Source organism: Phoxinus phoxinus, assembly GCF_949152265.1.
Source record: "Phoxinus phoxinus genome assembly, chromosome: 14".
NCBI lineage: Eukaryota > Metazoa > Chordata > Actinopteri > Cypriniformes > Leuciscidae > Phoxinus > Phoxinus phoxinus.
Window position 1 is genome coordinate 32,796,282 of NC_136889.1, and position 12,881 is coordinate 32,809,162.

Consider the following 12,881-nt stretch of genomic DNA (forward strand, 5'->3'; position numbering starts at 1 on the left):
TTGGATAGACCTACAACCAATCAGAGCAACGCATACCGGTAGTTGTCCACAGAGCTCAACTGCACACACACTGGAAGAAGTAGTTAATTAATGAGTGTAAACGAACTTTGCCGTTGTTGTAAAAGGAATGTAAGAATTCGCGGAGTACTTACAAGCACGAATAGCATTTTTGAGAGAAATACAAAAGGTGTGTGTATATACGAACAAGTTCTCCGTTTAGGATTAGATCTCGACAATAAAGCAAATAAATCTTCTCGCATTTGTCGGCCCGGTCTCAACTTTATAACACGGTTGCAACGCGACTCGACTGATTTTAACAAATGTAAATACGAGGAAAGAGACCCGGCTGAAGAAGCGTGTTCATCTGAGGCTTCAGAGAACAGAGATCGTGAGCGCATCCCTTTCATTGGTGTTCATTGCGTCCCATCTTCTTAGCCACCATCGGAGGCAGCTGATAATTTAAAGGGCACCTATTATGACATTTAAAATGTTCCTAATGTTGTTGTGGGAGTCCCCAACAACAGTTTTACATGCATGCAATGTCAAAAAACACTTTTGTTGTCGTATAATATGCATTTATTTTGACCTGATTTGCTCACTGACTCCCAAATGATTCGTTCAACGACTCGTTTTTCCAAACCCCTCCTTTGCGCGACGCTAATCTGCGATTGGTCAGATGACCCAGCAGTGTTTACAGAGATAATACTTATTGTTTAACACGGAGTACAATGATGCTTTTATCAATTAAATCGTGTTATAATAATGATTATAGTCCACTACTTTGTAGTTTAGTAAAAAAATAAAAATAAGATAAAGAATGTAATGTTACGTTAGCGAGCATAGCCCAGAGTTCATATTGTAAAAGCACAATCAGTCTTTGTTTGCATTAGCCCGATGCATAAACATAACGTTTTTACACAAAAAAAATGCAGTTACGTTACTACGAGGTATTACTCTATTCTTTAAGACAACTCCGAAAACAACGACAAACACTTCACATAGGCTATCTCAATACAATTGTCATTGAAGACCTAGAAGCTAAACGGTGCTTACACAACAAACAAAATAATTATTAAGCATGCTACATAAAACATAAAAGCAACAATTATTAATAACACTTACAGGTTGTGATACGGAGGAGGAAGCTGATGCAAAAACACTTGGAACTGAACCTTCCTTCAATATCAGCCGGCTCGCGAATCCAAGTTTGATTGCATTTAAAAAGCAATCGTCTTCAAAATGGCGGAACAAAGCACAAGGCTCGGACTATACTTCTGTGGTATAGTTGTATATATGAAATGTAGCCCCTTAGTCTTCAAATGCTCCTCCTTGGGCAGATGAAAAAAGTTGGCTTTTGAGTCGCACTTCAGAACCATAGAGCCATCAGCGTCTCGTCGCCATGATGTTTTCCTGCTGGCCTTGGAGCGCAATAAGTGGGCGTATCGTATTCAAATAACTTGACAAGTTGACGTCATCTAGTCAGAGAAAAAGCTTCGGTCTTCTAACGATTCATAAAAATGACTCAGAGTCGACTCTTACTTTTGAAAGACAATAACTTTATATACGGTGCACTTTCATATTTCAAACTTTGCAGGATGTTTTTGTTCACTTAGATCTATGTTACACACTACATGAAAGGTACATTTCAAAATTCCATAATAGGTGCCCTTTAAACTTTTGCCGAATCCCGTAGGAAGGACGGCAAACACATCTTTCCGATCGACAAATGCCTTGATTGCAGTTCTCTGTTCGTCTTTTAAAGCCCGCCCTGTCAATTTGATAGGCTCGGCCTTCTGGGAGCCGAGCATAATTACTCCTCAACGGATCGAGTCCAGACCGAACCTCCCGACCAAAAAGTGTTGTGGGCTGTGTTCAGGCTGGCACCCAGGCTAGTTTAAACCATGAAAAGTCTGCAAACGTCTTAATGAGTCATTCATGCAACCAATTCGTTGGAACGGCTGATTCATACGGGAACAATGCAAGTGACTCCTTGTGTCTAAATGTCTAATTCTCACATATCTTGTACAAAAATGTGAAAAGTAAGTAGGCGAAAAGTCCCAGTACTACTTCCAGTTCCACCAACTCTGAAATGCGAATCCGAGGGAATTTTCTCTACACATTACAGATCTGCCGTGGCTTTGTTTGACAAATCGACAATAATATTGAGTCTAAAAATATGACAATATTAATTTCTTGTTTTTTTTAACAGCTGTATAAAACCTAAATCAGATTCGCAATCATGCTGATTTTCCGGAAAAATGGCCTTCTTGCACGTGTGATATTGCTTCAAGGATATAAAATTATGGGGAAAAAAACATTTTTGCACACGTTTTAAATTTTCAGGGCATTCTAATAGACTTTATGTGTTTGTTTTTACAAAGTGAGTGGCATAATGTCAGCTCACACACCATTACAACATTATCACAGATGATACATCTCACATAACAGCCCTACTCTAACCCTGTATTCAACATAACAAAGGATTAGCAGAGCTTTCTGAGAGAGCAATGATGCAGACTAGCATCAGACCCGGTGTGTGTCTGACTCTGACCAACAGGCACTGGTTTCCCCCACACATTTCTTTCGTCACGATGAACTCTCCTCACAGCATTCCTCACATTTCAGGCCAAACAACCAGTCTCAGATTCCAGGAAATCTCCACGATAAGAGCACTCGCATACAAACCGACAGCAAACAGGCTTCAGACACGGTTTCTCCAGCCCATCGCTAACCTCAGAGAGAGAAAGTTGGAAAGTTGATTTGGACTCTTGACTAAACGCGCTACGGGGCGAAGGAGATGTCCAACCGTTAACTCAATTATCTCTCAATACACACTACTGAGATGTTTATATTTGTCTCTGGAGACTCTAGAGAAAACTATTGCTTGCTCTCACAACAAAAGTCCTACTTGATTGACTTTGCCGAACAAACGGAGATGGCAAACAGGTTGAGAGCACATTTTACAGGAATGGCGATCATTCAGAGGTCGTGTTCTGGTTACAAACACACTCAAATATTGGCATAGCCATTACGGCCATTACATATATAAAACAGTAATATCCTATACTAAACCTAAACTAATCTTGACAAACTATATATCATTTGGAGGCTTACAATCTCTAGTTTACATATTTGGTGACTGGTTTTCAAAATACATTACAGAGGAGCCGTAATTTATCAATTTGCAACAAGAATATGTTCATCCTCCTAAGGCGTGTTCAGACCTTTATTTTGAAATAGTGATGAACATGAAAAATCATGAAAGAATGGTAGAAACCTCAGTTTGTGTTCATGCCAAGAGTTCAAAAGATAGCATCCATTCAATTCTTTTAGAAAAAAAGGTCTGAAAATGTTTTAAATATAAAGAAAACAATAATAGATTCAGCATTAGTGATGTGTCAGCGAGCTATAATGCACATACGTGATCTTTTGTGTTTCTTAGAGGTTGAGTTCATTTCAAAATCTGCCAAAATAATAAGTGAACAATTTCTCACACAAAACTATTCTTTAAGATACAGCACCGCTTTTCATGATACTTTCATGGTGCTTCAGTAAAAGTTTAGTTTATTGAATGTATACGCATATAAAAAAAAGCATCCAGAACATTATCTTCCTTGTGGGAACAACACAACGGCAAGTATATGTAGACAGTTGATCTGAGCACAATAAAACTTACACTTCACTCTTACTAAAAGTTTTTTTACAGCAATGCCACAGAAAAACCTTTCAGTAAACAGTTCCTAAAAGAACCATTTTAATCATCTAAAAAATATTTTTCCGTTATAAAGAACCTTTTGAGGAACGGAAAGAACCCATAGATGTTAAAGTCCCCCTGTAGTCAATCATTTTATCCCTTAAAACTCATCTTTGATCATCAAAATGACATATTTAAATGTTTTTCCCTTGAGAAATGTCTAAATAGTTTGAATGTAACTCGACATCCTTGCCTCATTTAGTATTCGCGGTTCTATGAATATGCAAATGAGCCCCGCCTCCACTCACTCACTCAGAGATCCACTGGTTGACGATCACACGTTGATCTGATTGGTTAAGGTAGTGTGTGACGTCAGAAACACCAGCGATTTCAAACCGTGTTTTTGAGACTGTCTTTGGTTCACTGCAGTTTTAAGCAGAAAATACTCAGCAATGCTGTCCACTTATGAACTTACACATGGATTGAGGTGGACAAAGTACACAACTTCGTTACTTGAGTAAAAGTACAGATACTACTGGTCAAATATTACTCCGTTACAAGTAAAAGTTGTTAAGACCGATGTTTACTTAAGTTAAAGTACAGAAGTACTCGTTTTTAAAAGTACTTAAGTATAAAACAAAAGTAAATGTCAATGCATTGTTTTATTATCATTGCATTGTTGCATGTAATAGCCAACTTACAGTACCTTATGCCTCTGAATCTCTGCCTGCCTACCGTCATATCACATTTATTTCTATAACAGTTCCAGTCGTGGGATTGAATAAGTCACTCAATAACGTCCACAATGGTTTCGGACACACAAATGGCTGTTCCCAGTTTTTTGGCTTTTAGTATGAATATGTTAGTCGTACTGTTATCTATAAGCTAGTGTGCTCCAAAACAATGACAAACTTTGCATTTAGAAGACCAAACCCAACGTTGAAAATTAAAATCATATTGATGTCAGAATCCAATGTCAGATTGACGTTAATCTGCAATATTGGACAGTTGTATTGTGGTTGACAATCGGTTGACGTCAGAAACCAACATCAGTCGAGTTCTGCCGTCAACCAGACTTTCATTTCCAACCAAAATGCAACACAAATCATCCCTGACGTTACTACTCTCTACTCGAGGACCTTGACAGAAATGTAGTGGAGTAAAAAGTACGACATTTGTTTTTCAAATGTAGTAAAGTTAAAGTAAAAGTTTCTAGAAAAAATAATACTCAAGTAAAGTACAGATACTCAAAAAGTGTACTTAAGCACAGTACTCAAGTAAATGTACTTTGTTACTGTCCACCTCTAAAGCATATTAAAAACACCACATAGACACATAAACAACATTAAAAGCTAGATTTTCACCACAGGAGAACCATTTTAATAATCTATAGAATATTTTTTCCGCTGTAAAGAACCTTTATTTTTTAAGAGTGTAAAAGCATTAATTTGGACAGTATATTTCAGAGCCACTGGAAATCAAGGTAAACGTGCTCAGACACGAATAACTGATATCTGAATTCAATGGTTCACGTACAGTAGCTTCAACAATAAATGGTTAAAACCGGAATGCGTTCAGTTCAAACACTCAGTCCTTAAAGGGAAAGTCTGATACGCAGCCAATTCACTGGCGTTTCATGTTTCCACATGTCCCTAATAAAACACAGCTTCAGTGTTTTTATCCCAGCAAAGACACGGTGGAGACCAATAACAGATATTAATTACACAACATTAACAGCCACTAATTAGACAAAAGCGCATATCTGTGAATGCAGAAGTTGCTTTGTTCTCTTTTTTTCATGTCGGCTTCTTGAGTGAACGAGAAATTGATCATGTTCACGCTGTACTTTATCCTGCATGAAGCCAGCTCAAAGAGTTTATCAAACACACTTTCGAGGGAAATACCCTGGAATTCCCTACAACAAGATTATCCCTTCAAGAGAGCGCACACAGATCAGCTCGAGTAAGCCCGACACGACACAGTCTTCAGTGTTTCATGCCTTTGAAAAAGAAAGCAAAGCATTGCATTGATCTGGAAGATTTAGTTCATTACATGGCGAAGACTCACAGCGAGCGATGCTATCAGTGTACAGCGCTGCTTTAGAGCTAACGTGTGCTTTTACAACCTCGCGGCTTTCCCCGTGTAATCTTTAGCACATCCTAGAAGAGGGATCCAAGTAAATGAGAAAGGAAAGGCTTTTTGAGTTCATATTGCATGCTAATTTGTCAGTAACGGTGTAAATCAGATGGTTAATAATCACAACAACACAATATGATATCGATATTTTAGCCTGGCTCCGCCCTCCTACGTACTTCCGCTCAATTTTTCATTTTCCTTCAGTACGTCGTCTGGGATTGTGGTGTATTCTTGGGTTTTCTCCAGTCAATTTTTTACCGGTCCAATCAGCGAACAGAGGGAGTGTCTGAGAACGATGACGTCGAGGTCGTGCGCTAGTTTGAGTCGTCATACGTCACGACCAAACGTTAGCGATTGGTTACGGCAGATCAGATCGCGATTAATCTAATCCAAAATAAAAGTTTGTGTTTACATAATATACAGTATATGTGTGTATTGTGCATAATTATTTGGTATATATATATATATATATATATATAAATACACACACATGCATGTATACATTTAAGAAAAATTTGTTATTTATATATAAAATAGTTCTATTAGTGCTGCACAACGATTAATCGCAACTAATCGTTTGCAGAATAAAAGTTTTTGTTTACATCATATGTGTGTGTGTACTGTGTATAATAATTATGTATATATAAATACACAAACATGCATGTATAATTTTAAGAAAAAAATCTATTTATATATTAAGTATTTATAATTATATATAATATAAATTATATATAAATATAAAAACGTATATAAACATGTAAATATTTTTTAAATATATACATGCATGTGTGTGCTGTGTATTTATAAATACATCATTATTTTACACAGTACACACACATATATGATGTAAACAAAAACTTTTATTCTGCAAACGATTAGTTGCGATTAATCGTTATGCAGCCCTAATTTATATATAATATAAATCATATAAAAATATATGCAGAATATAAATGCAAATATTTCTCAAATATATACATGCATGTGTGTGTATTTATACAAAATAATTATACACAATACACACACATATATTATGTAATTGTAAACACAAACTTTTATTTTGGATTCGATTAATCGTGATTAATCGTTTACAGCCCTACTCTGGGCAGATCCAGTTTTAAACTTACATGCATTTATTCATTTAGAGGAGAAAGTGTTAGTATTACTTGATCAAGTGCTGCCGAAAAATATACGTCTTCAGCAATTTCTTGGGAAAGAGTACCCGTCTACAAGGAAGTTAACGCTTGTCAATGGAGAGTGTCCAGACTCTCTGTACAGATGAAATGTGACGAGAGTCTGGTAGGACCAGGCTAACGATATTTGCCGATACATAAAAATTCAGTCATACAATTACTAATCGATTCCGCACGATATATCGGTCACCATATCGGTATCGGCCGATATATGTTCATTTTTAATGTTATAGTTATCGGCCTGATAAGAAGATTTGGCCGATATATTAAAGCTGTAAATAATGTATTATGTCCTTCAGCTGAGGCTCTTCGGATGCGCACTGTTCAACATGATGGGTTTGAATTGCTTGAAACATGATTGGAATCACTTCAGAAAGGAAAATAATGTTTAGTGCAACATGTGCAGCGCAAACAGGCTGTCATAATATTATAATGAGAACATTATAATTGTGTTTGGGACATGGCTTTTAATGATGATTAACCCTTTAGAACCTGGAGCTAAAATGGGTGTTTTTCACATATTTAGAATTTTTTACTGTAAAATTCTAAAACAATTTGCTATCTTCATGTGCAAGGTGTCATCTTTTTCAGAAAAAGATTAGCTTTCAACAAATGACAGCTATTGACCATTATTGTGTGTGGTGAGTTTGTAAATAGAATTTAAATAGACAAAAATAAAAATAAAAATAAATCACGAACGAAAGAAACTAACACTTTAAAGTTGAAAAATGAAGTACAATACAACTATACAAGTCTTTTTTGTGACATTGGGTTGCACAGTTTTCATTTAGGACACTTTTTTTCATACACGCACACATACAAATGCGTCCATTCATATTAGGCACGCACACACACACATGCATACACCACATGTAAAGATACGTGAAGAAGTAACGACCATCCGCCTCCCAAGTTTCATTAAAAATCATCCCAATCCCCTCTTCTGCTGTCTACCACTTCTTCCATGTATTTGTTTGTGTCTTTTATTATTTTATGCGATCTAGAACACTCTAACCCGCCGCGCTTCGTATCTCTCGGTTCAAATCCTTCCCGCTCTGCCAGAAAGCCCGCTGTCATTTACTGACGGAAAGCATGAAATTACCGTAATAAGCCGTATATATTGCCGAAAAGCGCATGTTGTCTACTGTCAGGGGCACTTTGAATGGTTTTGATAGTGCAAACGGTTGATGAGTTACGGTACAATGAATACAGCTCGCTGATCTGTGTCGGCGACGGCGCATCCGGTTCTAAAGGGTTAAACTTTTGTTTTTGTAATCAGGCTCTCAAAATGATAAAAAAAAACTTTGGATTTAGATTTATCGGCCGATATATCGGTTATCGGATGTCAAATATAAAGAATTATCGGTTATCAGCCAATATTTTCATATCGGTGCATCCCTAAACAAAATTACAAGCAATAGCACAAATAAATTCAATAAAACAAATAATCAGTGTTTTGCAGGCAGGTCTAAGAAGTTTTCAGACAGACAATATGTGGAGAGTGTCAAAATAAAGGGGTTTCTTTAAAAATATATATGTAGGTATCGATTTTTTACATGTTGCATCATATCGTTAGTCATTTGATCAATATCGATGTATGGTTACACCCCTATTTATTCGTCAGTACTACAAACAATTACTCTGAATCAATTAGTTCCTACTTCAGAGTCGGGACACTATAGGAACTACCAGTGGCAGCAGTGATGTAAGTGTACGCTGATTCGCCGAACGCATGCCATTCGAAACACCGGCACTCGGTACTGCACGGACGTCAAAGACAAACACACTAATGTTAACGTCATTTACCTGTCGCGTTGTGTTCATTTCTCAGCCTTGATTATATGCAGCACTGCAAGTTGTCGTAGGAGATTTCATCTCTCAGCCCTTCTTTTTGTTCTTTAAATTGCATAACTTGTACGTAGGGTTGGGAATGGAATAGAATAGAATAGAATAGAATAGAATAGAATAGAATAGAATGAGGCATTTATATTCATATGTACTACTATACAACCAAAGCGCTTTACCATCAAATCAAATCAAATCTTACTTGAGGTCAGGAATCAGATACTTGTTATAAAATTGTAATTTCTATTCCTGATATCGATTCCTTTGTGAGCATATCAATATGACTTTAAACCATTCAAACACGAGATAACTCACTGTGCTGCAGGTGTGTGTGTGTGTCAGTGTATTGGATCCGTGCGGCTCTTAAAGTGACAGTAGCACTAAGGCCGGTGACACACTGGATGCGTGGCGTGTCCGTTTTTATTTCGGCTCCCATGTTAACAGGTTAGAGCTTGCGCACTGCTTGCGTGGAAAATGCGTGCATGCTAGAAATAGAACCGACGCCTATTTTTCACGCGACACGCAAGCGTGTTGGAAGCGTTTCCAGGCAAAATATAATAGGAAAATATGTTTATATGTCATTTTGTACACAAATACATATTAATTAATGACATTTTGATGTTTGAAAGTCTATAGGTTGACATAAATTCATATATAAATGTAATTTAAAAAACAAAAAAATAAATAATTATCGATATTCAAATATTGCACCTGTCAAACATAGGCCTAGTCTATTTTGCCGTCAATACTGTTGACGGTGTCCTTTATCAGTATGCTTTATATGTATGCTTAACATGAAGTATAGCCTTCCACAACTCTCTCCCCATATGTGAACAAGGGTGATCCAAATCACGCGACTTGACACTTTAAAGTAGGCTACACTTCGAGTTTGCAACGATGGACGACGGCAGGTTTATTGAAGTAAAAACATTTTTTAGGCTTTTTAATATTACAACACCCAGGACACCCTTCCGCACATCTGTAAACACTGACTCGTCAAGCGTGACCTTCTCAACGTAACTGCGTATTACGTGACGTCACGAACGCGCATCACAGAACAGAGCAAGGCGAGCGTTTGTGCTTATAAAACTTAAACTTTTATATTTATTTTTGAAATGACGATGGTTTCGCTAGATAAGACCGTATTCATCGTCTGGTGTCGTTTAAAGCCCGTTGAAGCGGCGCTGACACTGTCATCTGGACCTTGACCCGTTTGGTCCCCATTGACGTACATTATATGGAGAAATGTGTTCATCAAAAACCTTCATTTCTTTTCGACTGAAGAAAGAAAGACATGGACATCTTGGATGACATCGGGGTGAGTAAATTATCAGCAAAAGTTTTTTTTAAAGTGAACTAATCCTTTAAAGCCTTTCCGTTTTCTGCCTGAATATTTCACCACGCCACTTGTGTAGAGCTGGGACCAGCCACTGATATTTCGGGCCCCACAATGTTTTTCTCAACCACATTTTGCTGAGTTGTAGTGTCCTCTGTACATTACAATGACAGTGGTCGAGTTTCAAAGCCTCGTGATCTACCGAACTAGACAGCACTTTTGAGAGCCATCATAAAATATAGCATTTTGGGCATCATAGAGGTGTTACTAGTTTGAAACATGATGTATGATGCTCAAAAATGCTGCTGACTATATGTCAATGATTCCAACAATGCTGACGGACTCTCAATGTGTGTGATAGAAGTCAATCTGCTGATTTGTACACACCTGATGCCCAAAAATACACCCCACACACTACCAGTCAAAGGTTTGACATGTTTAAAGTCCCCCTGTGGTGAAAATCCAGCTTTTAATGTTGTTTATGTGTCTTAGTGGTGTTTTTTAATACGCTTTAAGACACAAACCATGTGTAAGTTCATAAGTCGACAGCATTGCTGAGTATTTTCTGCTTAAAACTGCAGTGAACCAAAGACAGTCTCAAAAACACGGTTTGAAATCGCTGGTGTTTCTGACGTCACAAACTACCTTGTAACCAATCAGATCAACGTGTGATCGTCAACCAGTGTATCTCTGAGTGAGTGAGTGGAGGCGGGGCTCATTTGCATATTCATGGTTGAGTTTTAAATGATAACATTATTGACTACAGGGGGGCTATAACAATAACCTAGCGTATATATGACCCATAACAATTCATACGATTTTTTATTCTAGTAGGCTACATTTTGAAATGCAATGTTGTGACCAGTCTTCAGTGTCACATGATCCTTCAGAAATTATTCTAATGTGATGATTATGTATGTTGTTGTTGCCAAGAAACCTGCTGCTGCTGACTAGAAACTCGACTATGAAAAAAGAAGCTGATGCGCCACTTTTGATGCCCAAAACTGCAGTGATTCGGAACATAACTCATAAACTCGCCCAAAAACTGCTGATGTCTCACACACACACACACACACACACACACACACACCTGACTCCGAGCGCACCTTTGGTGTGTAAAGTAAACACACAGCTTGTTGCGTTTTGAGACACGGCCCATAAAAGCTTCTCATTCATTTAAGAGGAGTCTCAGCCCGGAAAGATCTCTTACCTTGGGAAGATCCCGGAGCTGGTTAGCGTCCAGCAGGAGCTCCTCCAAACTCGCCCGGTATCGATAGATCTCATCCGGGACGAAGAGCAGCGAGCAGTGGCGCTTATCGATCGACTCGATGTGACGGTTACACCGCCACAGGGGGATACAGTGAAACATCACGAGCAAAACCCTGGAGAAATGAACCCCGAATGCTGGAAAAGTAAAAGAAAAAAAAGAAGAAGAACCGGGAACGGCGAGAGCGCGCCGGAGCAACTAGTGTCGGAAACAACCTATCGATCTCGCGCGCACTAACATGCAATAATAAACACGTCGCGCTCCACTTCTGCAGTTTTCTTTCCGCTTTTTTCACGTTTCTCGCAACATCTTTCCCGGAAGGTTGAGAAGAGTCCCGTATGTTTCTGTGTAAGCGGTTACATCTCTGTTTAGCTGCGTTTATTCCGTATTTTTTCTTATCCCGGAGTTTATTTCCTCTTAGTCCAGTTTCTGACCCGGAACATTCACTCCCTCATTCCAGGTCGACGTCACGAATCCCATCGGCTCCTCCCTTCTTTCTTTCTGTCGCTCAATCCCTCCCTCCCTGCGCGCACACACACACACACACACACACACACCACCGTCAGCTGAACTACATGAACTACACTTCCCATAACACACCTGCTGTCCCTGAAGTGTGACATTCAACAAGTCTATCTATCTATCTATCTATCTATCTATCTATCTATCTATCTATCTATCTATCTATCTATCTATCTATCTATCTATCTATCTATCTTTTATGTCTCTATCTATCTTTTCATCCATCCATCTTTTATCTATTTATCTATCCATCTGTCTTTTATGTCTCTATCTATCCATCCATCCATCCGTCTGTCTTTTATGTCTCTATCTATCTCTTTTCATCCATCCATCCATCCATCTTTTATCTATCTATCTATCCATCCGTCTGTCTTTTATGTCTCTATCTATCTATCTATCTATCTATCTATCTATCTATCTATCTATCTATCTATCTATCTATCTATCTTTTCATCCATCCATCCATCCATCTTTTATCTATCTATCTATCTATCTATCTATCTATCTATCTATCTATCTATCTATCTATCTATCTATCCATCCATCCGTCTGTCTTTTATGTCTCTATCTATCTCTTTTCATCCATCCATCCATCCATCTTTTATCTATCTATCTATCCATCCATCCATCCATCTTTTATGTATATCTGTCTGTCTGTCTATCCATCTCGATCCATGTTATGATTTGAGAATAATCCAAATAATTTTGTTTGTCATAAATGTAAAGAAATCCTAAGAATGTCAGTGTAATATGGTCACTGTCACATATCAGCCTATTTGATTTTAATATTTCTTATTTATTTACACCATAGCTTTTCTTTATTTTTTTGTCTTACGTTTTTTAAAATGTAAATCTTTCTTTATTTTCATGTTTAAATGAGAAATATCACAC

At 37.7% G+C, this 12,881-nt stretch overlaps 1 protein-coding gene across 1 annotated transcript in view; it reads right to left on the reverse strand.

The window, feature by feature from the left end:
- The window catches only part of lrrc1 (leucine rich repeat containing 1), a 111,146-nt gene extending 99,207 nt beyond the window's left edge, over positions 1-11,939 (reverse strand). Inside the window, exon 1 of the mRNA XM_079634694.1 lies at positions 11,412-11,939. Coding sequence (XP_079490820.1) covers positions 11,412-11,570 — 159 coding nt within the window. The 5' untranslated portion in view covers positions 11,571-11,939. The remainder of the gene's footprint in view (positions 1-11,411) is intronic.
- Between the last annotated feature and the right edge of the window lie 942 nt (positions 11,940-12,881).